At 44.2% G+C, this 27,130-nt stretch overlaps 2 protein-coding genes across 5 annotated transcripts in view; one reads left to right on the top strand and one right to left on the bottom strand.

Moving 5' to 3' along the window:
- JAG1 (jagged canonical Notch ligand 1) overlaps nt 1–18,069 on the top strand; it is a 36,232-nt gene extending 18,163 nt beyond the window's left edge. Inside the window, exons 5-26 of the mRNA XM_084201500.1 lie at nt 1,016–1,076; nt 4,830–4,960; nt 5,239–5,358; nt 5,812–5,925; nt 6,477–6,590; nt 7,351–7,464; nt 7,868–7,914; nt 8,403–8,576; nt 9,062–9,212; nt 9,732–9,896; nt 10,402–10,515; nt 11,134–11,247; nt 11,353–11,466; nt 11,591–11,707; nt 12,240–12,267; nt 12,368–12,453; nt 13,253–13,366; nt 13,591–13,700; nt 13,782–14,018; nt 14,354–14,485; nt 14,928–15,078; nt 15,402–18,069. Of these exons, the coding sequence (XP_084057626.1) occupies nt 1,016–1,076; nt 4,830–4,960; nt 5,239–5,358; nt 5,812–5,925; nt 6,477–6,590; nt 7,351–7,464; nt 7,868–7,914; nt 8,403–8,576; nt 9,062–9,212; nt 9,732–9,896; nt 10,402–10,515; nt 11,134–11,247; nt 11,353–11,466; nt 11,591–11,707; nt 12,240–12,267; nt 12,368–12,453; nt 13,253–13,366; nt 13,591–13,700; nt 13,782–14,018; nt 14,354–14,485; nt 14,928–15,078; nt 15,402–15,859 (2,966 nt within the window). The 3' untranslated portion in view covers nt 15,860–18,069. The remainder of the gene's footprint in view (nt 1–1,015; nt 1,077–4,829; nt 4,961–5,238; nt 5,359–5,811; nt 5,926–6,476; nt 6,591–7,350; nt 7,465–7,867; nt 7,915–8,402; nt 8,577–9,061; nt 9,213–9,731; nt 9,897–10,401; nt 10,516–11,133; nt 11,248–11,352; nt 11,467–11,590; nt 11,708–12,239; nt 12,268–12,367; nt 12,454–13,252; nt 13,367–13,590; nt 13,701–13,781; nt 14,019–14,353; nt 14,486–14,927; nt 15,079–15,401) is intronic.
- A 5,274-nt stretch (nt 18,070–23,343) lies between these two features.
- SLX4IP (SLX4 interacting protein) overlaps nt 23,344–27,130 on the bottom strand; it is a 70,826-nt gene continuing 67,039 nt past the window's right edge. For 3 of the 4 annotated variants that reach the window (XM_084201852.1, XM_084201854.1, XM_084201853.1), the window contains exon 9: nt 24,420–26,153. In XM_084201852.1, the coding sequence (XP_084057978.1) occupies nt 25,325–26,153 (829 nt within the window). In that variant the 3' untranslated portion in view covers nt 24,420–25,324. Of the gene's footprint in view, nt 23,471–24,419; nt 26,154–27,130 lie in introns of those variants that run through there. The other variant, XR_014615999.1, reaches the window with a different exon arrangement.

The raw sequence follows: 27,130 nt of genomic DNA, 5'->3' as shown, positions 1-27,130 counted from the left end.
GTGACAAATGCTCAACCTGCAGACCAGTGGCGCTGGGAGGGATTTGAGGGCGGCCTATTTGGGTTGCGTTCGGTGGTCAGATTGTGCAGACGGGGGGCTAAGGACTGATGGGACAGCAACCAGCCCTTTACACAGAGAGCTGGGGGCAGGAGAAGAGTAGTTTCTGCCTTGCCTTAAAGTCTCAGAGAGGTCTTGGAGAGAAAACTGGGCACTTAGCAGACGTGTTCTTTCTCTGATTATCCGCATCTTTGCCCTTGGGAAGAAAACCCAGCCCGCTGCCTTCAATGGGAGTTCTGCTGCTGACTTCAAAAAGGATTTCCCCTTTGGTGCAGAACTTCAAGACAAGCAGGAAGGAGAGACTTGTTTTAGAGCTGACCTGGCAAGTGTAAAGCTTTGGTGTTTGAAAAGTCCCAGGCTTGTTTGTTCCACCTGAGATCATGTTCAACATGTTTACTAGGGAATGGCTGCTACCTAGGTAATTGGGGAAGGAAGAAGCAGGACTTAGGAACAGACTATCAGCTTCTCTTAAGGACTGAGTTTACCTGCAATCTGAATTGTTGCTCATCTTGCTGTCCCATCTGTTCAGAGATACAGCCAGAACTTAATCCAGAGTAGTTAAAAGCTGCTTTGAATTAGATGTAAAGCCAGGGAGAGTCAGGCCCAGATCACCTGCAAAAGACAGAGAAAGGAAACCTGTAGACTCCAGGTGACCTGAGCTCTGCAAGACACGTTAATTTCTCCTGCATGAAAACAGCTCTTTGAACAGCACTAGGAACAACTCCTTTGCACAGTCAGAGGAACAGATTTGCTATAGAAAGGAAAAGCTGATAGATTTCCTCTCCCAGGGAGACACCTACCTTGGTTTTCCTTCCAGTAGACTTGATAGGAGATACTGGTTAAAAGCTTGGATTCAGCAGGATTACAGTGCTGGTTGGAGATTAAAACGTTCCCACGAGTGTGAAGGCGCCGGAAGCGGGCAGTGTGCTGATACTCTTCTTTTTTGTTTTTTTAACAGCTATTTGTCGTCAGGGATGTAGCCCCAAGCATGGTTCTTGCACAATTCCAGGAGAGTGCAGGTAAATGCTTCCTATCCCTCCTTGCTTTCCCCGAACCCCTCCCCAACTAATTAAACAAGTGATGCTAAACACAATAGGACTGGGGAGGGAGGGCGTTTTGGAAGTTGTGGTTTTGAGCAAGACACATTATTCATGCTGATTTGCCCAGAATAAGGGGGGGGAGCAGGCTTTTAATGCACTGATAATTTTAAGAAGCTTTTGGTTAGTGAAGTGGTGGCACTGAGGGAGAGGGGGCTATGGGATAAATTGTGTGAATGCTGCCTAATGAGCACTAACTAATTGTTTCTGCATAAATAGTGCAAATGTTTGGTGGCTATGTTTTTTCCAGCAGCCTGGTTAATAGGTTTTTTTCAATTCCAAGCTTGAAGTACAGTGTGGCTTTCTCTCTTCTTCTCCCTTTCAGTGTTTCCCCCTTCTTCCCTCCCACCCCCTGGTTTCTTCCATCAGTAGGCAAAAGTCAAGCATTCTTTAGAATGGGATTAGTTAAATCTCTGGGTTCCTTTCCCATTGTGAGCCTGGCTCCGAGTGCTGAGAGGTTAATGGCTGGGATGAAATCTTGTCAGTGGGCTCTGATGAATGCCGAATTTTGTTGCTGTGCTTTGAAGTCCCTTCTGTCCTGGCAAGGAGACAATGGAAAGCAGATTTTATCAATAACCCAACAATTAAATATCTGGAATGCCTTAAAATATGCAGCACATATTTACAGCACAGGGAAGTCTTGTCCCTTACCCTTAGAGAGTTAGTGGATATTAAATGTGGGTATTCTTTATCAACAGGCAGGTTCCAAGTTGCTGCATGTAACCCTTTTATCATTTCTGTTTACAGCTGAGAACTTCTGAGGTTACAAAAATGTTCATACTGATCCTGTGTAGGAAGGGTTAAAAGTGAAGTTTGGGTATTCCTGAATAAGACTCAGAAGTTTGAAGGAATAGAAAGTAATTTTTCTGCATAACAAGCACATTGGTGGACCCTCTGTTGCTGGAAACCTTTGCATGAAGTGGACTAGAGTTCCAATAGGAACTGGATCTGGAGTGTCTGACAGACTATTCTATAAGAATTCAGCCTAAACAGCCATAGTGGCTCATTCATTTTCTCTGCTTCTGTAATTCATGCTTCAAAACAAAACAAAAATTACCAAGGAACCATCTGAAAGTGTGGTGGGAAGTAACTTCTCATCCTCACAGAGCCGTGGCAAAGTGAAAGTCCAGCCAGGGGACAGACTGTTGTCACTTGTCCTTTGATTTTAATGTTCAGCAGCACTGATATAAGCTGGTTAACCCTCAGAACACCAAATCTAAATCTTTTTTAATTAAAAAAAAGCCTGACAAGTAGTAGGAAGTATGGGGGGGCAGATGGTGAGAAGAGCATATCAGTCAGGGCTACCAGTGATTTGTGCTGCTGTCATCAGAATAAACATGCCTTGTAGGGGTTGCTGTCTCCTGGTCAGAACAACAGGCTTTGTTTCCAGATTTTTTTTCTTCCCTTTCTCTTTCTAAGTCTGTTGCCTCCCACTCACTGCCCAGACATGCACTAGTGCTCTTATTTACTTAAGGTGCAACTTTCCCACACTTGATTTGCATAGTCTTGAAACAATGCTGTCCTTCTGGTGCTTTCAGATAACTTCTGCTTGCCAAGTTAGACCACTATCTTTAAAGTGAACACAGAAACAAGATTTTATTTTCTTTTAAGTTTTGATGAGTCATATAGCCTGTATGCTACAAATGCAACAGGGTTTAAAAATAACATCCGAGCAGAAACTGCTCTGTGTTCTGGTACAACAGACAACTTCCAACGTTCTTAAAATATCCTTTTCCCTTTCGCTGCCTGTCACTTTCTTCAATGCAGGCCGGCCAACTAAACCATTTTTTACTCATGAATCACTATACAAGGAAAGTTAACTTTAAATTTCTCATGAGAAACTGCTGCATACATATTATTAAACATGAGTTAGTGCTGTGAATCTTTCTCTGGAATTGATATGCCACTTTTTTTTTTTCCCTAAATGCCCATAGCCTTATCTAATTTTGTTTGTTATGTTTTGAAGCTGATGTTTGAAGTAGTACCTCTGGCTCTAAAGTTCATTAATTTTTTTTTTCCCTGTGTGGTTTGGGGTTTTTAAATTATTTTGCTTTCTTTAACTTGTTCTAAAGAAAACAAAACCCACCACCACTGATTTGATGGGAGTAAAATCAATTCTCAGTTTGGATACCTGCTTTTGCAGGTGAGGTCCCTTAGTTTGGCTTGTGTGCAAGCTCACAAGCAAGTTGCTTTGAATGCAACACAAATTAAAAGGGTCTGGTCCTAAATTTCGATTTCTGTGCATTCTTGTTATATGCCCTGCACAGAAGGATTTTCCAAGAGGTACTTGAGGGAGGCTGTTTTGCCTTATCTGGGTCTTTTTCATGTTCTTTGCACTGATTTGTTTTTTTTAACACACAAACTAATAAGAATTTCCCATTGACTTTGAAAAGGCTGCTATTGTGATAGCTGTTAAAGAAAAAAGTTAATTAGGATGCAGTTTGTCACCTGAGATTTTTAGAAGGGAAGTCGGACTTACCACTGGCTGTGTGTGATTATCCATTGGATAGATCCTTCTGGCTTTTTCCCATGAGAAGAAAATGCCAGCAGAAGAATGGTGGGGGGTTTTACAAACAGAAAGCTTAGCTGACTTCTGTAGAGCTGAGGTTTGTTTTCATAATTTAGTGACAGCTTAGTGCATAATTGCTGCTGATCAATTACTCTCAGGACTTGTTAATGAAATACAGTACCTCAAAAAGCCCTTGCTTTTCATTTTCAACTTGTTTTGCTTGTTCCTATCTATAGATTCACTTTAATATGAAGGATCCTTGGTCTTGCTAGTGAGAAGTAAATGAAAGCCAAAATAAGCTTTCCCTTAAGGGGGCTTTACTTTTAAAAGAAATCTTCCTTTTAAGTAGAGAATTCAGGTAGCTCATTGATGGTGACAGTAAAGAATTCAAATAGTAGTAAATTCTCCAGACATCAGCATTTCTCAGAATTGGACATGATTTAGTTGTTCCCTGCAAAGAGGTTATTAGCACAAATCAAACTCAGAAGCACGCCGAGAGCTGATCTCTGAGCACGTGTAAAACCCTGCCGTGCCGCTTTCTTCATCCCTGACTGTGGCCCAGTCCATACTGGCCCTGTGTGTGTGTTTCTCCATTCAGAGTAAGGGCCCTTCTGATAGAGCAGGCAACTCCTCATGTTTTGCTACTGCCTTGCCAAGGGCTCAGAGTTGCTGGTTATGGTTTTGTTTGTCTTCCTGCAAACGCAGCGTGGCTGAAACGCCTGGAACCTTGTATTCATGAGGATCTCTGGATAACTATTGTTTCCACTGACTTTTTCTTCCCCCCTCAATTTATAAAGCACCCTGTCAAAGTCCAGAGATTGATTTGTAGTGCACACCCACCGTCTCTGCCACATTTATATGAGGCTCCAAAAGAGTGTTATTGTGCTGAATGGCCTCATGCTGGTTTTCTCAGAACAGTTATTCTTTTGTCAGGAGGCCGGCTACAGAGACCTTGGCAAAACTACCAAAATGTTTGTTTACAAGAAACCATCAAACAATCCTTGAATAGCTTCTCCCCTCCCCTCATCCTGCCCTTCTCCCCCACTTCCCAGCCTTTCTTCAAGCTTTGGAGTTGCACACTCATATCTACACACAGCAGTTATGATGGGTTTGGGTTTCTTTCCTTGTTCTGATTTTTTTCCCTTTATTTTGCTCTTCTACTGAAGGTGTCAGTATGGATGGCAAGGCCAGTACTGTGATAAGTGCATTCCACACCCGGGATGTGTCCATGGCACTTGCATTGAACCATGGCAGTGCCTCTGTGAAACCAACTGGGGTGGTCAGCTCTGTGACAAAGGTATGCTAATGCCAGAGGGCCGTGTCACGCTGGGATGTCAGCGCTGGCAGACTTTGCGCGCGGGGCTCAGCAAGCTGCCGAAAGTGCTGGCCCTCAGCTCCTGCCCTTGTCCCCGCTGCTGTTCCAGCATGGTTAGCATCTGTCCTTAGCTTGTCCCCATCCTGTCCCACTCCTCTGTGGGCATGCATTCTGTAAAGGCTCTGGGAGAGCAGAACAAAGCACGTGGTGATGTTCCTGTTTCCTTCCAGCCTGGCTTTAACGCTCCTCCCCTCTTGCAGATCTGAACTACTGTGGAACCCACCCACCCTGCTTGAATGGTGGTACCTGCAGCAACACGGGCCCTGACAAATACCAATGTTCTTGCCCTGAGGGCTACTCAGGACAGAACTGTGAAATTGGTAAGTGTTGGATGGAGCTGCTGAGATTAACTGCCACCTGACAGTTAATTCTTGCCAGCTTTTGGTGGCTGGTTTTGGATGCACTGTATGAGATGGACAAAAACTCAATTCGTAGCTTACCCAGCCAGGGCTGGGTACAAAGATGCAGCCTTTCCTGTTCTCATGCTTTATCATGACTGTTTGGTGTCTCTGCACATCAGCCTTCTGCTCACTGGGGAGGTCACTGCGAGCCACCCTGCGTGGCCGTGGCCCCAGCAGGTGCCAGTCGGTGTGCTGGTGAGCTTAGCTGGAATGAGACTTTCTGCGAGCCAGGAAATTCCTGGTTCTTGCAGTAACACGGTGCAGCAAGAGTGCTGATGGTATGTCCAGAGCAGAAGCATGGGGAGGGAGCAGGGGTGGCTTGTGGTGGCATTGCTGTAGCCTCTGCCCTGATGCCCTTCTGTCCCTGTGCAGCGGAGCATGCTTGCCTCTCTGACCCTTGTCACAACGGGGGAAGCTGCCTCGAGACATCGACGGGATTTGAATGTGTGTGTGCTCCGGGCTGGGCTGGACCAACTTGCACTGACAGTGAGTCCTTTTCAGTGTTTATTAAAAATGTGCCAGTTTGCTGGTTTTGATCAGTCTTTCTAATCCCTCATAACCTTACAGGGCAGACTACTTAACCTTTCCCAGCCTGAGCATTGCTTCCCAGCAGCCATTTACACCCCTGTGCACTCTCTTCCCCTTTGCTTGTACCAAGGGTTTTGTCAACTACTGCGGAAGGAATAGCGCAAAGCTGCTTGAAAGAAGCAGAATGCTGAATTTTTGTAGCATTCTGGCATGTTGTTAAAAATGCTGCTTTGAGGGACTTGCTGGATCCAAATAGGACTTCCATTTGCAAAAAGGCCACAGGGGTAGACTCTTCCACCAGTGCTTTGAACCCCTTTTCACATTACTCCTCTCTTTAAATGAGGCTTTTGCTGAAATCAAAGATAACCTGTAAATTCCAACTAGAAGTCCTGTTGTTGTTCTGTTCCTCAGGGAAAACCTGAGCAGCAGCAACCATTTGTCAGACTTGTCAGTTACTGCTATGGCCAGTCTGCTAGTGGAGCTAAGCCTCTCCTTATTCTGCATTACAGATATTGATGACTGTTCTCCAAATCCCTGTGGTCATGGAGGAACTTGCCAAGATCTAGTTGATGGATTTAAGTGTATCTGCCCACCTCAATGGACTGGCAAAACGTGCCAGCTAGGTAAGAACTGCTTTCTCTTCATCCGGTGTTGTTCCAGAGCTGGAAAAGATAAATGGAAAAGGGATCATAGTCCTGCATTACTCACAGTCATGTTTCTGAAGCCTGTGGATGTATTTTGGCACATTGAGGTGTCTGTTTGCAGGACTGAGGTCTAGGTCAGTGTCCAAGAGCAGTGTGGCTTCTATCACCTTGCTTCTGCATGCTTGCACTTGAGCACTTGAAGGAAATAGTTAACCAGCGACATCCTTCAAACCAGAACTGCCCTGAAGTGGGGAGGCTGTGTGTTGTGCCTCCCAATCCCGCCCCCACATGTGCTTCTCTGCCTTAGCCCTGTGAGAAAGTTGCTGTATCTCCTCAACCATGTCAACTCCTCCGTACCCAGGAGCTCCCAGCTGGGTTCCAAAATGGGGATGATCTCACGGAGAGTGAGCTGGCTGCATTCTTTACACAACACACTCATCCCAATGACCAGGCTGCAGCATTCCTCCTTCAGAATGCTCAGCTGAGATGCTTGTGTGGGGGCAAGTTGCTCTTAATGAGTGGCTGGGTAATTGGGAAATAATTAGCGTAGCCTGTATGTTCTAATTGCAGAGAAACTGAAAGAGCCTTCAGAGGCTGACGATGATTGACTTTTGTTCCTTCAAGTCACGCTAATCCCGGTTGTACGCTGCAAGTTCCTCTTAGCTCTGGAGGAACTGCTGGTTATTGCTGGGGCGTGGGCTTCTCCCTTCCCCCCTCAATGTTCCCCTTGGTTTTCCAGATGCCAATGAATGTGAGGGCAAGCCCTGTGTCAATGCCAACTCCTGCAGGAACCTGATTGGCAGCTACTACTGTGACTGCATTACTGGCTGGTCTGGCCACAACTGTGATATAAGTAAGTGTCCGTCCCCTTTGGTTTATTAACGGCCGGTTCTTTGGGCATATGTGCGAGTGCCCCTGAGTTCTGAGCGCAGTTTGAGCACTGGGCAGAGCCCCAGCAGTTGATGTTTTTAGAAAGGGAGTAGTTGGTGCCGAATGAAAATACACAATTTTATCAAAGTCATTAGCCTGTACCGTAGCTATATTCTGATAAAGGGACTAAAACAATGATGTGAAGTTTTACTGCCTCTCCTAGAAGAATCGCAAAAGGTTTCCCACCCATTATAATAACCTTATCTCAAGGAAGGCGTGCAGGAAACTTGACAAAAAGTTTATCTAGCTGCAGTTTTAGAGAGACCTGAACTCTCTATCTAGTGTAAATATATTTTTGCCTTCTAACCGTGCTAATTTTATTGCAGATATTAACGACTGTCGTGGACAATGTCAGAATGGAGGATCCTGTCGGGTAAGCCATTCTTGTTTTACCTTAGTTTCCCCAAGACTTGGAATGGTAACTAAAACATTTGAGCCTAAGCACAAAAAGTTTGGAAAATAGCAAATAGCTGGTACAAATGGTCATGCCTTGAAGTTTGGCGAGGGCCTATGTCATGCTACAGCATGTTGAGATATGTCTGTAGAACAGTAAAGGCAAAAAAATATAACTTCAATAAATGACTCATTTTCACTGCCAGTGTGACCAGTGAACGAGCTGGTGGTTGTGCAAACTACCTACTGGACATGTAGGCCCTTCCCTTCAACCTGTGGATTAATGTCTCCTGCCTGGAAATTAGGAATGTAAACTGGGACAGGGTGGTCTGTGTGTTTGGTTTTTTCCCCTCTAAATATTTTGGACATAGATGATTTTTTTGTAAGTTTTTAAATTTTTTTTTCTTAATAAGAATATATCAAGGGAGGAACAACATTAACCCTGAAACTTTTTTTGTTCTTTCCCAGGACTTGGTTAATGGTTATCGGTGTATCTGTTCACCTGGCTATGCAGGAGATCACTGTGAGAAAGACATCAATGAATGTGCAAGTAACCCTTGCATGAATGGGGGTCACTGCCAGGATGAAATCAATGGATTCCAATGTCTGTGTCCCGCTGGTTTCTCAGGAAACCTCTGTCAGGTAAGAAGGCTGAGTGAAAGGCAGGCCCTCAGCCAGTGCCGTTTGTTCTGACGCTCCGGATCTGAGCACGGAATGCCTTGCATCCAGTGAAGCATAGTATAAAGTTGTACTTGATATCGCTGTCAGTCTGCCAAGAAACTGCTTGATTAATATATATTGGGGCGGGGGAAGAAACCAACAAACCCCTGACAGGCTGTGGATTCTCTTTGTTAAGCAGACTGCAGAGTTTGCACGTCAGGCTTTGTGGAGCTCTCACTATTAACTTTGGCAGTTTAATATCGAGAGTTGTCTGCCGGAATAGCGGAGAGCAGGACTAAACTCTGTGTGCTATGAATGATTCTTTGAGGCAGCAGATAAAAAGGTCAGATTCCACAATGTCAGTCTGTAGTGGTGAGGGAAAGCCATGATAAACCTCTTTCACTCAGCTTTCCCTCGCTCCCTTCCCCCCTTCCCATTTCCCTTCCCTCTCTGTGCACTACTTACAGCTGGACATAGATTATTGTGAGCCAAATCCGTGCCAGAACGGTGCCCAGTGCTTCAATCTTGCCATGGACTATTTCTGTAACTGCCCCGAGGATTACGAAGGGAAGAACTGCTCCCACCTGAAGGATCACTGCCGCACCACTCCGTGTGAAGGTTCGTGCTGCCTTGTGGGTGAAGGGCCATGGCTGGCAATGGTTCCTGCCCTCGCTGGAGCCCTAATGCAGCTCCAGCAGGGGGGTCACTGGAGTAGCTCTGCTATAAAGATGCTGAATTTTGCACTCTGCCTTAGGCCTCTCTCCATGTGAAAAGATGAGTGATATTTGTAAGTATCAGCTATTGAAAGACAGCATTATGTCAATGTGGACAGAAAGCACAAGTAGTAAATAGCCTGATGCATTTATTCCGGGCCATGGATGTGTTCCAGCAGTCATCAGATAAGATGCAGTGATTATTTTATGCACAGTTGGCAGAGTCCAATGTTATTTTAAGGCAGCAAACATATTTGTAATCATATGTTTATAGTTTCACTTGATGATCTTAAAGGTTTTTTCCAACCTAAATGACTCAATGGCACAAGTGTCTTCTAAACATCCGTGGCTGGAAGTGAAAATGTTGCTCTTGAGGAATCAGGTTGCATGGGTAATTCTCATGCTGGTCTCTGCTTTTCTGCAGTAATTGACAGCTGCACTGTGGCAGTGGCTTCTAATAGCACACCCGAAGGGGTTCGCTACATCTCTTCCAACGTTTGTGGTCCTCACGGGAAGTGCAAGAGCCAAGCCGGTGGAAAATTCACCTGTGAATGCAACAAAGGATTCACTGGCACCTACTGTCATGAGAGTAAGAGCAAAAAAGAGAATGTGTTTTACAGTCTCCCACTCTTACTGGGAAAAGATTCCATCCTTCCCTCCCAGACCCCTTTTCTTCATTGTAACTCAGTGAACCTTGGAACTGCTGTAAGTTTTCATATCCCTCTTGGGCGAGGCAGAGTGGAATTTGCTAGGCCTTGGGGAAGGTTCACAGCCATGACCCCTCTGGCCTTGAATTGTATGTTGTTGAAAACCTTATGTATACAAGGTCTGAGGGAGTTAGTAGTGGAGTTTAACGTGGATCTTAAGGACTCCTGAATTTTTTGTTTTTAATAGTGACAGGTTCATCACCTTGTGCAGTTTTTTACTCATTTGTCATCTTGCTTATAACCCTTCTTTTCCAAAGGGTATTATTAGGAATGGAAGTAGCACAAAAGAGTCTGCAGTAAGATAATGACTCCTAGTAACTGTACTTCTAGTTTGACTTTTTTTTCCCCTCCTTTTTTAATCCTCTTCTTTCTTCCCAACTGTTGCAGATATCAATGACTGTGAAAGCAACCCCTGTAAAAATGGTGGCACTTGCATTGATGGCATCAACTCCTACAAATGTATTTGTAGCGATGGATGGGAAGGAACATATTGTGAAACGAGTAAGTTATCCATGCTTCAGCACACAGAAAGATCTCTTGCGAAAACATTGGAAAGGAATGGCTGGTACTGTCAAGATGACAGTGACCTATGTCAATAAACTGCTTCAAAGGCCACAGAGGACCAGGTCCTCCCACCAAGTCTCAGTCTTTTGTATTGGAAGTAAGGCCAAGTTACAAAGCTGGACTGGGATTGGAACCTGGCTCTCTCACCACTGAGTTTCCTGCTCTATCCTTTGGATAACTTCCAGGAAGAAACCCTTTGCATTAGTAGATGCCACTTTATGGTCTGTCTGCATATCATACTTGCATTTTGTCAATCTCAGGAACAGGAGAGTAGTTGAGTGCTCTGCTCCCTTCCCCTGACTAACAGGGTAGTTTATGTAATAGACCTTTTCACTGAAACAAGATTACAAACAAAATGAAAACAAACTGGAGGACTGGGGTGAAACCCTCTTCATCTATGTGACAGTGCTTAAAACTTTAAGATACTGACTTAGGCATTTAATCCACAATTGAAACACAGGCCAAAGTTAGGGGTGGGTTATGCTCCTTTCAAGCATTGTGTTTGTCAGCTCTGTAAACACTACTGAGCCTGTTTTCTCTCCTTAACATATCCAGATATTAATGACTGCAGTAAAAACCCTTGCCACAATGGAGGAACTTGCCGAGACTTGGTCAACGACTTCTTCTGTGAATGTAAAAATGGGTGGAAAGGAAAAACGTGCCACTCCCGTAAGTTCAGCATTTCCAAAACATAACAGATGTGCTGTGATAGACTGCTTGAACTCGTTGCCCTAAGGGAGCACCAGCATTGAGGATGGTTTGGGTTTTCCACAGGTGACAGCCAGTGCGATGAGGCGACGTGCAACAACGGGGGAACGTGCTATGACGAGGGGGACACTTTCAAGTGCATGTGTCCTGCGGGATGGGAAGGAGCCACTTGTAACATAGGTAAATAGCCTGCACAATCGCCAGGAAGCAGATGCAGCGCTGCAGCACTGACCTCAGCTGTTCCTCTTGGCTCAGGCTTGATGGCTTTCTAACAACTGAGCGGCAAATGTTGTTTGTGTTACAGCAAGGAACAGCAGCTGCCTGCCAAGCCCCTGTCACAACGGTGGTACCTGTGTAGTCAGCGGGGACTCCTTCACTTGTGTCTGCAAGGAGGGCTGGGAAGGACCCACGTGCACCCAGAGTAAGTCAGCTCTGCTTGAACTCTTCCAGAGTGTTGCATGATGAGAATATGAGCTCATCCTGTCGCCCTTGGAGTCAAGATTGAATCCAGAAGGGAAAGCTTGTTTGATGTAGGCTTTAGCATCACCTGAATCTTTGTTTTTAATGACTTTATGTGATACAGCCTTGACCTGGGCATGAGAAAGTTGCAAATGAGCTAAGTGGAGACAGATGTTGTCTTGTTTTCTCCTGCATTCTTTTTCTACGAGCAGCTCTGTCTGCTTCCACTTTCACCCCCCGTCCGTCCGTCCACCCCCCCCCGCCCCGTTAGATTCTTTACAAGCATCTCTTCCTGCGTACATGTGTTACACAATGTAGTTAACAAATTTTGTGGTACAAGCCTGGAATCAATTTAGTAGAGAATTTCAGCATATTTTTGTAAAAGTTGAGCTAAGTATAACTTGGGCATTAGGGGAAGTTTGATCATTCTTTACTGCCAGTAGAGCTGTATTAGCCAAAGTCTACATGTTTAATGCTGTGTCTTTGCTTTGCAGACACAAACGACTGCAGTCCTCATCCTTGGTAAGTTTGTTATGTTTATCCTTTGCTCTTTTTGTTGCTTTAGAATTCTGGGTTCCTTTTATCTGTGGCGGTTTTTAATGTCTGTGATAATTTTCCACAGTTACAACAGTGGCACTTGCGTGGATGGAGAGAACTGGTACCGCTGTGAGTGTGCTCCAGGCTTCGCCGGGCCCGACTGCAGGATCAGTGAGTGTTCCCATGGCTCTCTGCCTCAGTTCTTGTCTTGCTTGAATCTTGTTGCAAGACAATCATCTTAATTGAGTTAAGTAGTAGATCAGATGAGTGATAGGCGTCTTGTGTCGTCTCTATCCGTACCTGGATCTGTAGCAGATTTGGAGAAGGCAAGAATCACACAGAAAATGAAAGAAATTTAAAGTCTTTCAGCTGGAGCTGAAACCTCTTGGTTCAGCCGAGTGGGCAAAATGCCCTTTGGGACAGCCTTCCCTTGTGTTTGTGTGGCCCAGGCTTCTGCTTGAGATGAAAGTGTGCCAGCCAAAAACCTTGTCAATTAATAATCCACCTCCAAGCCCTGAGGTGATGGATGTGCTTCCCTGTAATTTAATAATAATTACAGGTAGGAGGACACTTTTTTTAATAACAGCCATGGAGTAGAAGTCTCACAGCAGCAATAGAGCTGGGAAGGGTTTAACATTGCCATCAGTTGAAGAATCTAGTGGGGGACAAAACTGAAGCACATCAGAGGAGAGGAGAGGAAGTGTGTCTGTGTGGGAAGGAATGTGTCCTTGCCCTGGAAATGTTGAGTAGCCACAGGGGTCAGGTTTTGATCTTTGTTAGTGCCACGCAGCAGAAACGTCAAAGGACTTTTCTGAGGTTATACTGGTGCTGCAAGCAGGAATCCATGTCCCAGTAGACACTAGAAGATGAACATAAAGTTCCAGTAGGCAATTCCATGTTTGCTTTTTTCCTGACAAAACAAAAGCATACTGTGGAGTAACTGTTATGTTTCCTCTCCTTGCCATGACAGACATCAACGAATGCCAGTCCTCGCCCTGTGCCTTTGGAGCCACATGTGTAGATGAAATTAACGGGTACCGTTGCATTTGTCCCCCGGGTCGCAGCGGTCCAGCATGCCAAGAAGGTATTCCAGATGCCAGAGCTGATCCTAGCACTTGTAGCCAGAGCTGTATAATTGCACATTGATGGGTTTGTGGTTGTAGGGGGTTGGTTTTGGGGCACGCTCTCTGTTGTTTTTTAAAGCAAGCATCCTTACTGAAGAAGCAGCTCAGTGGGAAGTTTAGATGAACTTTGAAAAGGCGTTTGTTTCCTGGTTTTAGCTTATAATTCTGTTCAATCTCTCTTCAGTTACAGGAAGGCCTTGCATTACCAGTGTTCGAGTCATGCCAGATGGGACGAAGTGGGATGACGACTGCAATACCTGCCAGTGTCTGAATGGAAAAGTCACCTGTTCTAAGGTACAGCTGTGCTGTGGTTTGGCTTACACCACCTTCTGTCCCCTAGCCAGTGGATTCTCACCAGTATTGATCCTCTCCTAGGTTTGGTGTGGCCCTCGGCCTTGTGTGCTGCATGGCAAGGGCCCCAGCGAGTGCCCCGCTGGCCACGCCTGTGTCCCTGTGCGGGACGACCACTGCTTCACCCGCCCGTGTGCCGCCGTGGGGGAGTGCTGGCCCTCCAACCAGCAGCCTGTGAGGACCAAGTGCAACTCAGACTCCTACTACCAGGAGAACTGTGCCAACATCACCTTCACCTTTAACAAAGAAATGATGGCCCCGGTGAGTAGCAGCAGCTTACTGGGCTGTGGCACACACAGACTCATTCCCAGAGCATGGAATGATGTTTTCCATAGGGAAAACTTCAGCAACAGCTGACTCTGCCTCATTAGCAAAGAAAACAAAAAGCAGAGAAGGATTAATATAGCCTTGCAGCCTAAATGCTTTTGTGACTAGAGAAGAAAAGAAGGCTAGGTTGGAGGGAATTCCACCTCCTTTTCCCCTGAGAATTCTTACTTCAGGGCAAACAAAAAAAAAAATCCCAAACAAATCTTATATCTCTGTGTTTGTGTGCATATGTATTTTAAAAAAGCCAACATCTTTTTTGTATCCTCCAGGGCCTTACCACAGAGCATGTTTGCAGTGAATTGAGGAATCTGAATATTCTGAAGAATGTTTCTGTTGAATATTCCCTCTATATTACCTGTGAGCCTTCCCACTTGGCAAATAATGAAATCCACGTTGCTATTGTAAGTATTCTGGGAATATTTTTAAATGTCTTAGTAGTTAATTGCTTGGATATGTGTGCAACACGTGGATTTCATAAAAATATTAATTCCTGGCTTTGTCAGCACTTCTTGTGTTTTAGTTTCCATCCTGACACCCTTTAAGAACAGGAAAGGAATTCTGGTTACATGTGTGTACCTGAAAGCTGCCGTCTGGGGGCAGCTGTAATAGGGGGAGTAAAACATTTCTCTGTCACACTCTTGCTTTGGGGGGGTTTTTGGTCTTTTTAAGGATGAGGACAAGAATTCAGAGTCATTAGTTTCTGCCCACAGCAGGCCATTTTGCTTTGATTCCGTTTTGTTATAGATGAACAGTAGCAAGAGCCTTCACTGCCTGTGAAGGTTTATAAATAGCAGGTTCCCCTGTGCATGTGATGTGGTGTTAACTGTGTGCCTCCTCCTGCAGTCTGCAGAAGACATCGGGGAGGATGAAAACCCCATCAAAGACATCACAGATAAGATCATCGACCTCGTCAGTAAGCGCGACGGGAACAACACCCTCATCGCTGCTGTCGCCGAAGTCAGGGTGCAGCGGCGGCCAGCCAAGAGCAAAACAGGTGAGCTGCTCTTTGGCCCCAGCTCCTGCAGCGCCCCTGCCCAGGGGCAGAGCCTTTCCTCCCTTTGGAGACTTCTAGCAAGTCCCTGTTCATCAGGAACAATGGGGAGGCTTTGCACACAAGGCCCTTTCATTGCTAAAAACCCTAAAAAAAGTTGCCAGAAGTTTGCTAAACCTGGCATAAAGGGCTGCTACCCTTCCATGCTCCTGGTGGAGAAATGCAGGAAGTAACAAGGCATAAGAACTGAGATTTGTTTTCTCTGAGACATCCCAAAGTGTCCCCTGTGGTCTGCAGCAGGACTAACTGTCTCCTGTCTCTTCCAGATTTCCTGGTGCCCTTGCTGAGCTCGGTGCTGACAGTAGCCTGGATCTGTTGCCTGGTCACCGTGTTTTACTGGTGCATCCGAAAGCGCAGAAAGCAGAGCAGCCACACCCACACGGCCTCTGATGACAACACCACCAACAACGTCAGGGAGCAGCTGAACCAGATCAAAAACCCCATTGAGAAACACGGAGCAAATACTGTCCCCATTAAAGACTACGAAAACAAAAACTCTAAAATCGCCAAAATAAGGACACACAACTCCGAGGTGGAGGAGGATGACATGGACAAGCACCAGCAGAAGGCCCGATTTGCCAAGCAGCCAGCCTACACTTTGGTAGACAGAGATGAAAAGCCCCCCAACAGCACCCCTACAAAACACCCAAACTGGACAAATAAACAGGACAACAGAGACTTGGAAAGTGCACAAAGCCTAAATCGGATGGAGTACATCGTATAGCAGACGGTGGGGTGCTGCCATGCAGGGCCTTTGAGTATCATTATAAAGGCACTCAAGAGCTTGTAGTTCTTAAACTGTTGTGTAATATTTGAGTCTAAGGCTATTATTTACTTAGAATCCCTGTGTTAATTTAAGTTTGGACAAGCTGGCTTACACTGGCAATGATAGTTGCTGTGGTTGGCTGGAATACCAAGTGCTGCATTTCACATCTATGCAAAACTAGTCAAAAGTGCCCTCCTGTAAATTCAGCTGCAGCTGATCCATCACAGAAACGTTCCATAAGGTATTACATAGCCTTATTACTCTTCCTTAGTGTTCATTTTTTTTTTTCTGCCAGATGTTCCGATTTATACAGTTTCTTTAGAATAATACATTTTATTTATATTTATTGAATCTGAGTTTTTTGTATATTGGTTTTATGGTGACGTACAACTAGTTCTGTATTTGAAAGTGCCTTTGCAGCTCGGAACCACAGCAACTATCAAAAATAAGTTTATTATTTATTTTTTTATTGTATTTTTGTTGGGGGCGGGTGGGGGGAACTTGTCAGCAGTTGCTGGTAAATGAAGAATTTAAAGAGGAAAATGTGTCAAAAATAGAAGTTTGTATAGATATGTAAATAATTCTTTTTTTATTAATCACTGTGTATATTTGATTTATTAACTTAATAATCAAGAGCCTTAAAATATCATTCCTTTTTATTTATATGTATGTGTTTAGAGTTGAAGGTTTTTGATAGCATTGTAAGCTCGTGGCTTCTCTATTTTGAATTTATTTTCTTGTTACATGTTGCCTATATGCCAAAACTAAGGTGTTCTAAAATAGTTTATTTTTAATAGGATGGGCTTTCATGCCTTGATGCTGGTTTTTGTACAATGTCAAACGTTTGAAACACCTTCCATAGTATCACTTTAAGACTATTTGTAAGTACTGACTGAGGCAGTTTAGAGAATTAGACTAGAGAATTTTTTTTGCTGCTTTAGACTTGAAAACCGAGTGACAGGCAGATAATCTGCTAAGAAGCAGTTTAAGGGAACAAAACTGAGCTATTACTTTATGTAGATGAAATGTGAGTGGTTGCATGTAATTAAAAATATCAAATTAGCGTGTGAAGTTGGAAACACAGCAATCTTATTTTGTAAATTCTAATTATTTTTTTCTCACCATGAATATGTAATACTGAACCACTTGTAGATTTGACTTTTTTTGTAATCTACTGCATTTAGGGAGTATTCTAATAAGCTAGTTGCTGAATACTTGAACAGTAGAATGTCCAGTAAGATCACTGTGTAGGTTTGCCATAGATTACACTGCCCGCCTTAACAAGTGAGGAAATCAAAGTGCTATTACGATGTTTAAGATCAAAAGGCTTATAAACATAGTCATCTCAGTGGTTAACCATTGAGATCATGAAGATACCTTGTATTGTGATATTAGTGTTATATGAAAATGCATCTTTGATGTGTTGTTCCTGGCAATAAATCTTGAAAAGTAATATTTATTAAATTTTTTGTATGAAAACATAAAAGAGCGTGGAGATTATTGAGCTTGGAGGCACTCCGGGCCAGTCAGTTGTGCAAAAGCAGGGGCAGGTGCTGCTGGAGGTTTCCAGGACCTGCCCCTGCCTTTGGTGGAGTCAGTTTTTTGTTAGATGATTACACGTTCCCCTCTGGCTCCCGGTGGCACTGAGGAGGTTTGAAAGCAGCATGTCCCTTGTTCTCACTGCCTCTTGGCCAATGTCCCTGGGACTGTGAGAGAGGGTGGTGTGGCTGCACCTGTGCAACGAGTTTACCCTGCACGGGCCAATGAGCTGCCCCCAGATAGGAACCAAATCTAAGTAGCTAGGCAAGATCAGAAGTGCTGACCTGGATGGGAAGGGATCCATAGATGATGCTGATTTCTAATGGGCAAAAAGCGCTTTGTAAAGCATAAAATAAACTCTGAAAGTATTCAACATGATGGCTTTGAATGCTGAACTAATGCTGCCCCTCCCACTTGTGGGCAGGGGCTGGCTGGCTCAGGGTCTGCTCTGGTTTTACCATGTTCTGATGAAGCTGCAAAACTGTTCTGCTAAGGGGCTACTGCAAAGCTGAAGGAACAATTAACTGTGTAACAAGTTCATTGAAAAATAGTTAAACCGACCTGCTGCAAGGCTAGGCCTTTGCATCTGTATTTGTTTGTAATAATAAACAGGTATTTTATATACAGATTGCTGCAATATGAATACACTGAACGCTAACAAAATCTGAGAGTGAGAAATACTTTCTTCTGTACTTTTCTTACAGCTGTCAAAAAAAATGTGATAAAATCTTATTAGTGTTACTTTTTATTTTAAACTCACTTTAGAAGATTTCCATCGTGGCTACTCTACTTTGGCTGGGTGCTGCTTTTACTCTTCACACTCACACACCACACAGGGCAGGTACTGGAGCCTGTTTAGTTTACTGCCTCCTGAAGGAGAAGTCAACACCATTAGCTTCAGCTGACCACTTCAATAATTCCTCATCAAACAAATCCCACGAGTATTTGTTTCCCTTTGTTCCCTGACTTCTAAATCTGCAATAAAGCAAACACGTCATGTCCAAAATAGCTACTTAAAGATAATGGAATCTTCCACCTGCCTCCAAAGGGCAAAGCTGGGCTGTTCCCTGACTGCTTTCCCGTACTTTTAATGTTGAATTAACCATCTCCCTGCTGTCTACTGTTCACATGAGTCTCAAATTCAAGGATACAGAAACTTGAGCCCCTCTTCCAAAGGGCTCAAACATACCTGAATTTATAGGGATTTCTAAGAGTCTGCCTTCTATTAACCCAAAAAATAATTAAAATAGGGCATTTGCTATTTCTGAGAACAATAGTTGTCAGGCTTCTTGAAAACCTACTGAGGCCATTTCTATTTACAGACTTAGTAATTTAACAATGTGTACATGTAGTCACAAAGCTGTTTAGGTCTCTGAAGACTCAGTGAAAGCAAAACCTGGGTTCCTCAAGCTTCAAAACATGTCAAAGCCCTGAGCTCAGGGTTCATTTATTTACTTCCAGTCTTTCCTGTGCTCCATGCAGAGGTTTTGCTACTGCAGAGCTCCTCCACACACACACTGCTTCTCCCCATGGATTTTCTTCACTTCGTCACTATCCCACAGTGTTAGAAAATTAGGATCGTGCAAGTTGTACAGGGGGCAGTCAGAAAATTCTACACAATTGCCATAATGGTATTTTTAATTAATCCTCCTATCTCAGTGGTAACTCCAAACTTACACTGGTGACTGTAACACAAGACCTGTCCCCCAAAGCCCAGATCCACCACTAGGCTGGGGGCTGGTCCGTGAAGTGGTTTCCGTTGCCATGAAAATAAATAGAAACGTGAACTTCAGGGCTTCCCTCTTAGAATACCAATGCACATTTATTTTTGAGGAAATCATACTTTGTCAGGTCACACTTCTACTACTCAGGGAAGATACATGCTGTTTAGTCAGGAGAAGTTTCCCACTGCTAGTGTAAGTTTGTTCTTTGGATTCTTCCTCTAAGCATTGACAAATGTGTGCTTCCTGAGCTGCCATTTAAGCATACGGGAAATGAAATCGAAATAAAATAGAAATGAAATAAAATGAAATGAAATGGCTCGCCTTAGCACTCTGAGCTTTGTTCTACCTACAGCTAATTGAACCTGCTGAATCTGGGTTTGGTTCAGCCTGGCTGAACACGGCCACATCAAAGCCCTGCACCTCCGCATGGAAAGGGCCCATCTTACGTAGAGGTACCTGGGAAAGGTGCTGATGGTGCAGGTTACATCAGCCTTCACACAATACATTCATGTCACTGGGAATGCCAGCCTTGGGAACGGCTCCCTCTGCAGTGCTGGCAGGAGCCAAGGGCAGCTGGGAGCACTGAAGCCCCTCAGGCCAGGGGAACGTGACCCAGGCTGCAGCCCAAATGTGGGACTGCATCTCCAGCCGTGCCCTGGTGAAACCATTCTGCCTTGCACAGACACACCTCCTGTTCTCACACCAGCTGACACCTGCACAGCAAGAGTTAATGTTATTAATCAGCTCCCTGCCAAGCTTCCATGTACAGGGTTATGCTCCCTGCTGCTCCTTGAAGACTGCCTGCTTCTGCTCCTTAGCTGCCAGCCCTCGGCCTGGACCCAGCCCTGCCTCCCAGCTATCCCAGGTCCAGGGTGCTGCCCTGCCATCTGCGGAGTCACAAGGCAGAGCCTTCATGGTTTATAGGAGTGCCTGCCAAGATGAGAAGTTCTGACAAGGGAAGTACCAAATTCAGCCTTTTCTTCCCCAGAAGATGGAAGTGATTGCATAACCTCCCCATCCCCTCCTAACGGAAGCAAGAATATTTGAGTATATTTAGGAATTTTTTGGCTTCCTCTTTTTTCAGCATTGACAGCAATGGCCATGGTGGTTAGTTTGCCAGTGCCCACTGAGCTTGCTTGCCAAGTGATTTCTCCCAGTAGAGGGAAAACCCAGTGAAAAAGCTGTGCAAACTGAACTGCAGTTTCTGGGGCAGAGGAGGAGAGGGGTGCAGGCTCTGGATGGTTCAGCAGTGCTTCCCTGGCACCGGGCAGCAGCAGAGCCACGCGGGATCAGACGGCGTCAGACTGGAGTCCCAGCCCAGATCTGCCAGTGAGCGCCTTCTGTGATGTGCAAATTGTTTCAACCAATTTCCCTACAGGGCAGAGAAATAAATCTCTATTCCTTTCATTCTAGCACTATGAGATCATATTAATATTAAAAAGGGGCATGCCCAGCTCTAGAATTAGAGCTCCAGATAGTTTTCTTTAAAGATCTGGTGCATAAATAAAAAAGATAATTATTATGCCAGCAAGTAAGGCAGTTACGGAGCTAGAGTACCAATTCCTACTGCGGTACTGAAAGATTTGACTTGGACAGAATGGGAGCAAATCACTGGAATTGTCCTTTACAAAAGGTACATTGTCAGCTCTCACAGGAGTAGACTGCCAGCTCTGGAATAATTTAAGCGGATAGTAAAGAAGGTAGGACAGTTGTGGCTAATTTCCTGACCAAATTCCAGGTTGCGGCTGAAATGCTTTGTGACACTCCATCACTTCCACAACTATTAGGATTTCCCAGCATAAAGCAACACCAAAAACCCAAAATAAGTCCCTATCTAAAAATGTCACCTTAGTGCCACCTTGGAAAGGACGAGATCATGCACTACCAGGCTAGATTTTAATTATCTGGGGGAAACAGGTGAACGAAAGGACTCGTGTGAGCTGAGGAAAGCATTTGCTGCTCTGCAACCAGTTTGCTTTACCTTGGAAGCAGCTCTTCCCCCGGTGCTGCCCCACTGTCAGAATGAGCACTTCCCGCTCCCTCCAGGTTCAGCTGGAGTGCTTTGATACCCTCTGATGAAAGGCTCCGTGCGTGGCCATTCCCTCAGCCCACATCTTCTCCTTCACCCGAGTTACTGCCAGCAAGTTTATGTTTATTAAAGGAGAAAAAAGCACAAAGCAAAGAAGTGAGGAGTGCCTTTTATTAAAGCTAATTTCTGAGGCCAACCCGCACTTCCCACTGCTGGCAAAAAGGCTCAGAGTTATTGCCTCTGCTGCAGCCTGTTTGAATAGAGAACCTTTCCCTGGGTACTGACAAAGCCAAGTACTCCTAGCATGCAATCTGGGAGAGTCTATACTTCACATCTTTGTTATTCCAAGTGCAAACAGAAAAATATTTCCCCCATTTTTTTTTTCTTTGGGAAGAAATCATTTTCTAGTCAATAGCCAATGAGATGATGATGTAAATGCCAATTACAACTCATCCAATGCAATCCACATGCTGAGCAGTGAGAGGAAAGGAAGTTCACACTGACAAAGAAATGCCTTCAGAAGCTACTTAACAGCTCACTTGGTCAAAATCTTCTGTAGGAAGGGAGGTCTGGGTGCTTATCTGGCAGGTAAGCTTAGTACCCACAAGATCCTGGGATCCTTAAAACCTTTCTACTGACCACCACTGGGCAAGGGAGATTTCACATGAGCTGCTTCCTCTTTATAAATGATTATGTAAAAGGCTGGTCTAGCTTTTGATATGTGTTTAACCATAGAAGTCCACTAAACAAATATTTTTAACTGCTTTGATGTAAAGAATAATGGAAATGATCATCTGCACACATTAGAAAGTATTTCACTAGGAAACAACTGTTTCATTATCAGCAAAAGCATAGACCAAATGAACCAGATGATTCATTAAAAATAATAACCCACCGAAGCTGGCTGGTTTAGGATAAAAAATGAACCAAAGGAATTGTTTCTGTGCTTCAATGGCAGCTTCAGAAGAGAACAGATATTAAGTATTCCTTACATTTGCAGAAAGGTATGCTAGTGCTGCTCAGAAACAATTAGGTAAAAAGAAAGCCAAGACTTGCATACTGCTAATTTTACTCCAGCTCAGCTTCCAGTTACCTTTTTTCCCTCTAAACCTGATTTAGGAAATCAAATTTGTGGTTCTAGAGCATGTCAGATCACACCTTTGCCAGTCGTCTGGGTGCAGGTGGATGGGTGATAAAGAAAAAAGCAAAGTCTGAGCAGATGACCCTGGGCTTGAAGCAGAGAGGAGAGAGACACGGACAGCCTGTCCCAGCACCCCCAAAAGCACCACCAAAAGACCAGCTGGTATAAAAGTCCTGCTGCACAGACAAAAGAAAGCACAGGTCTGAGCAGCAACACCTTCTAAACTCCAAAAATGACTGTGAATTCAAAGCCTTTCCCCTAAATAGCTGCATTTCTGAGAGGATCCAAGACACAACTTATGATAGTAATGAAGCTCAAGAATACACAGCTCCAAAGAGCCTAGAACTTATCAAGGCAGTAAGGACAAAAGGAATGATGCCACTGTGGACTTGTGAGAAAGCCCAGCTTTCTTCTGACTCTCCAGCCTCTGACACCCTCAACCACCTTTCATCTCTCCCTGTTGCATGACCACTGCTTTGAAAGGGAGATGTTCCCAGGCATCAGAGAAGAGATGAAAACAGCATTTTAAGTAACATAACAAAATATCCTAAAGGAAAAATCAAGCGTTCTTACTTACACAGAGAACTGTTTAACCTACCTAAGCCCCCTCTAAATTCATGACCTTCATTTGAAAGGGTGCAGGGAGGTATGTTATTCAGTCAAGATTAGTACTAAATTGCAATTATAAGGTTAATATATATATATATATATATATATATATATATATATAATATATATATACATACACATAATAACAGTGGTGATAAAAACTGGTGTGATAAAAACTATACATGGTTGCCCTCTGGTTTCTGATACTTGAATTATCTATGCTAAGACTGTAATATAAACTATCAAATTTTTCTAATTACTCTCATTTTTCTGATAAATGCTTAATTAAATATCCCTATACCTCTTTCAAGTCCATCAAAAAAGGTGCTTTTTACTCCCTTCCTGGCCCAGTACCTCCAGTGCATAAAAAAGCCAACAGCAAACATACCTCAGGCTCTTCTTCCTCCAAACCAGGTTCTTTTCAGCCTTGGTTTTGCTGGTACTGGGAAAGAGCTTTTAGCAGAGCCTGGAGCTGGGTAAGGATTTGCAACCTGACTGCAAAGCACTGAGAAACATCACCCAAAGAGCTGAAAGAAAAAAGAGAACATGTCCTCCAGACACATGCAGAATCTTCTTCAATTGCAGCAAGAGCAGAAATCACTTCCAGCAGGAGGAAGCTGTACAACCAGCAGTGTCCTGCTGTCAGCTGCAGAGCAGCTAACTCTCATCAGGACCTGGGTTACACCACCAACTCTAATGCTCCTGGATGTGAATCATCTCCTTAACCTCAATGAGGAGGTCCACAGTCGTAAGTAAATATCACTGAGACTTCTCTAAATTACTTCACACAAAATCATAGAGCACAGAATATGCTGAGCTGGAAGGGACTCACAAGGACCATCCAAGTCCAGCTCCTGGCCCTGCACAGGACACCCCAACAATCCCATCTGTGCATGAGAGTGTTGCTCAAATGCTTCCTGAGCTCTGCCAGGCTTGGTGCAGTGACCACTTCTCTGGGGAGCCTGCTCAGTGCCCAACCAGGTTCTGGGTGGAAAACCTCTTCCTGATATCCAAGCTAAACCTGCCCTGACACAACTTCAGGCCATTCCCTAAGGTGCTGTCACGGTCACCACACAGAGGAGATCAGTGCCTGCCCCTCCTGTTCCCCTCACCAGGAAGCTGTAGCTGCACTGAGGACTCCCCTCAGTCTCCTCTTCTCCAGGCTGAATAGACCCAGTGCTGCTCCTCACAAGGCTTCCCCCAAAGCCTTCACCATCCTCGCGCACTCCTCTGGAAGTTCTCAAACACATGTATATCCAGTGCCCACAACTGTCCCCAGCCCTCGAGGCCAGAGCAGAGTGGGACAGTGCCCTCCTGGGCCTGCTGCATGCCAAGGACGTGGCTGGCCCTCCTGCTGCCAAGGCACTGCTGCCTCAGGGGCTGTGGCCACACGGAGCTTGAGAACGATGAAAGAAAATGGCTTATACATTTATTCTACACATTTTAAAAAGATAAGCATGAAATAAAAAAGGTACATTTCCTTAGCCCATTAGCATTTAAATTTAAGAAGCAGCATGAACAAGCACTGTGAAATTAAAATTTATCTTAAAATAAGATTTAACTCAGGTATAACTTACACGTGAAAACCAGTGTGTTGCCCTTGCACACAAGCAAGGCCTCATTTTGAAACATGTCTCCATAAAGATGTGTATACATCAAGTTTATATATGAACTTCACCCAAGAACAATGTTTGCACATCCAGGTGTAAATATATAAATCTAAATATATAAAAGAAACCTTTATTTCTCCCCAAGACTGAACGCATGATGACTTTTCCACAACATGAGCTAGAATTAAATGTTCATATCAAAACTACACAAGCAGAAACTATAGTTATTTTGAAACTTCTCTGAAAAAGTGGGCCTCAAATCATCAGCTATTAATCCTGGTTAAAGACTTATTTGAAATAAACTTAATTTGCTTTATTGCTGTAAAGATCATGTGAGTAAACCACAAACTTTCTAATACAGAGAAAAGGTTAAATTTTTACTAAAATAAACTACATGCTCAGAAACAAGCAAGATACCAAATAACTCCAGCTGCTAACAAATCACACAAGGAGTTTTAACTTTTGCTGTCAGCAGCTGATATGACTTTTTCAAAGCACTGAATATGTATAAATCTAAAATTTTGCTTAGTAAATATTATAAGAGATTTTTCTTTCTATAAATACGATGCTGACTTGTACAATAATCATGACTAAATCCTAAATACTTAAAAGGATTACCTGTATTACAGTGCCCAATGACTAAGATCCTTAGTTAACTACATTTTCTTAATGCGTTCTCTAATTTCGATTTCGTATTTCTATTGTTTTCCATCATTTTGAATTGCTTCCTGCTCTTTGCTTAGGCACAACCTTGGCTGAGCACCCATGCTATCAAGGCAGTATTTCAGATTTTGACTTCTTAAGCCTTCGCAGTTTTAACTTCCCGAGACCATTTTCCACCTCTTTTTTTCTTTTTTGGGAAAGCTTCTCTGAAGACACGGGGTGCAGCTCTGATGTTGGCACTACAGGCAGCTCTTCAGGGGCTGTGCTTGGCTCATTTTGGCTTGTCTGCACTCCACTGCTGCTCACAAAAAGAGACTGGGAGGGGTTTTTTCTCAAAGTCAACGACTTCTTGTCAACCACAGTCTCTGTCACATCTTGCTTTGAAAACAACCTGGAATTAAGAGGTGTCTTCTCCTCCAGGAACGGACCCAAACAATTATCATCACACTCACTCATTTCTGTATTGATTGAAGTTAAAGGAGTCCCTTCAGAGGACACGTTTGTGAAATGTTCCAGCATTTCCTGTGCACCACAGGTCTCGAGCTGAACCTGTGCTCTGGTCACTCTCTGACTTGGTTTAGGAGCCAGCAGCGCTGACTCAGAGCTGCAAGGAGGGCTCTCACCGAGCAGCCTCGCCTCTGGCCACTCCAGAGAGCAAGCTTTGTGCTGGCTGTGAACCTCTTCTGGCTCTCTCTGATCAACATCCTTTCTCTGCTGTAGCACAGGGAGCCCCAGGCTGCTCTCAGCTGTGTTTGTGCAGTCCTTCAGCAGGCCTGGGCTCCTACGTTTCACAGCAGACCGAGCACTGAGAGAAGTCTGACAGTCGCTCTTTCTGTTCTCTGTCTGCGAGTCTACCCAGCCAAGATACACTTTCTTGGAGTCCTTGCTGATTTGAGGTTTGCTTGCACTACTTCTCCTTGGTTTTGTCCTCTTCACACTGCAATAAAAAGGAATTTTGTTTTTTAAATTAAAAAAGAACTTTTACTGACTCCATTTACTGTTTTTCCAACTCTGAAACACCACTTGGGCCACTCTCTTTCTGAACATGGAAAAAATCCCTGTGTATCATCTTGACAAGCAGCAATGTTTGTCTAGTGTGGATAATATCAAGCATTATCCATCTGATTTTCCACTGTGCTAGGGGAGAGCCCTATTTATTAATGACTAAGCTATGAAGGAGTGAGTTCATACTCTTTTCCAAGAGGCAGAACTGAATTCATTACAGATGTTAAAGGTCAACAGAGCAGAAGTATATTGAATTCCTTTCTGAACTGGCTGGATAAAATAGCATTTCCTAAGTGTCTAAATGATTGCAAACCATTCCCATACATCCACTTGCATAATGCATCTCTACAGGACAGAGGGGGCAGGCAGGGAGAGGCAGTGAGTGCGCCTCTGTGTGAGAGCTCCTAACGTCTATTTTAGAATGTTCCTCTGGAATTTTTCCCAGGACATTTCAAAGCATTGCTTTAAAGTTAACCACTACTCATCGAGTATCAAGCCCATTCATCTGGCAAGGACTTGGGTAATGCAAGTAGATGATATTCTTAAAGGAATTACACAGGAAAATGGGATCACAAGGGACCTGACAGAGTGTCAGTAAACAAACACTCCTCAGCAGTGTGTTACCTAGATATCTGGATTTCACACAGCCCATAAGATGAACTTTATGCCCAAGTCCTGAAGCTGCATTTGGAGTCTAAACACACAGTTGCTAGAGATGGCCCCAAGCCGAGACCACATTTTGCTACCCCACTGCTGCGCAGCAGTTCCCAGGACAGTGCATCTAACTCCGCTCAAAGAGGGCTAATCCAAAACAGGTAGAGCTGGCATACCTCCAAAGCTAATCTCATTGCTAAAGACAACACAGATGAGACAACAGTGGCAAAAAGAAAAGTTGCCAGGGTTCACGGC

The sequence above is a fragment of the Fringilla coelebs genome (genome assembly GCF_963513975.1).
Source record: "Fringilla coelebs genome assembly, chromosome: 3".
Classification (NCBI taxonomy): Eukaryota; Metazoa; Chordata; class Aves; order Passeriformes; family Fringillidae; genus Fringilla; species Fringilla coelebs.
The sequence above is the reverse complement of the archived record's forward strand: the minus strand, read 5'-3'. Positions and strand labels throughout refer to the sequence as shown.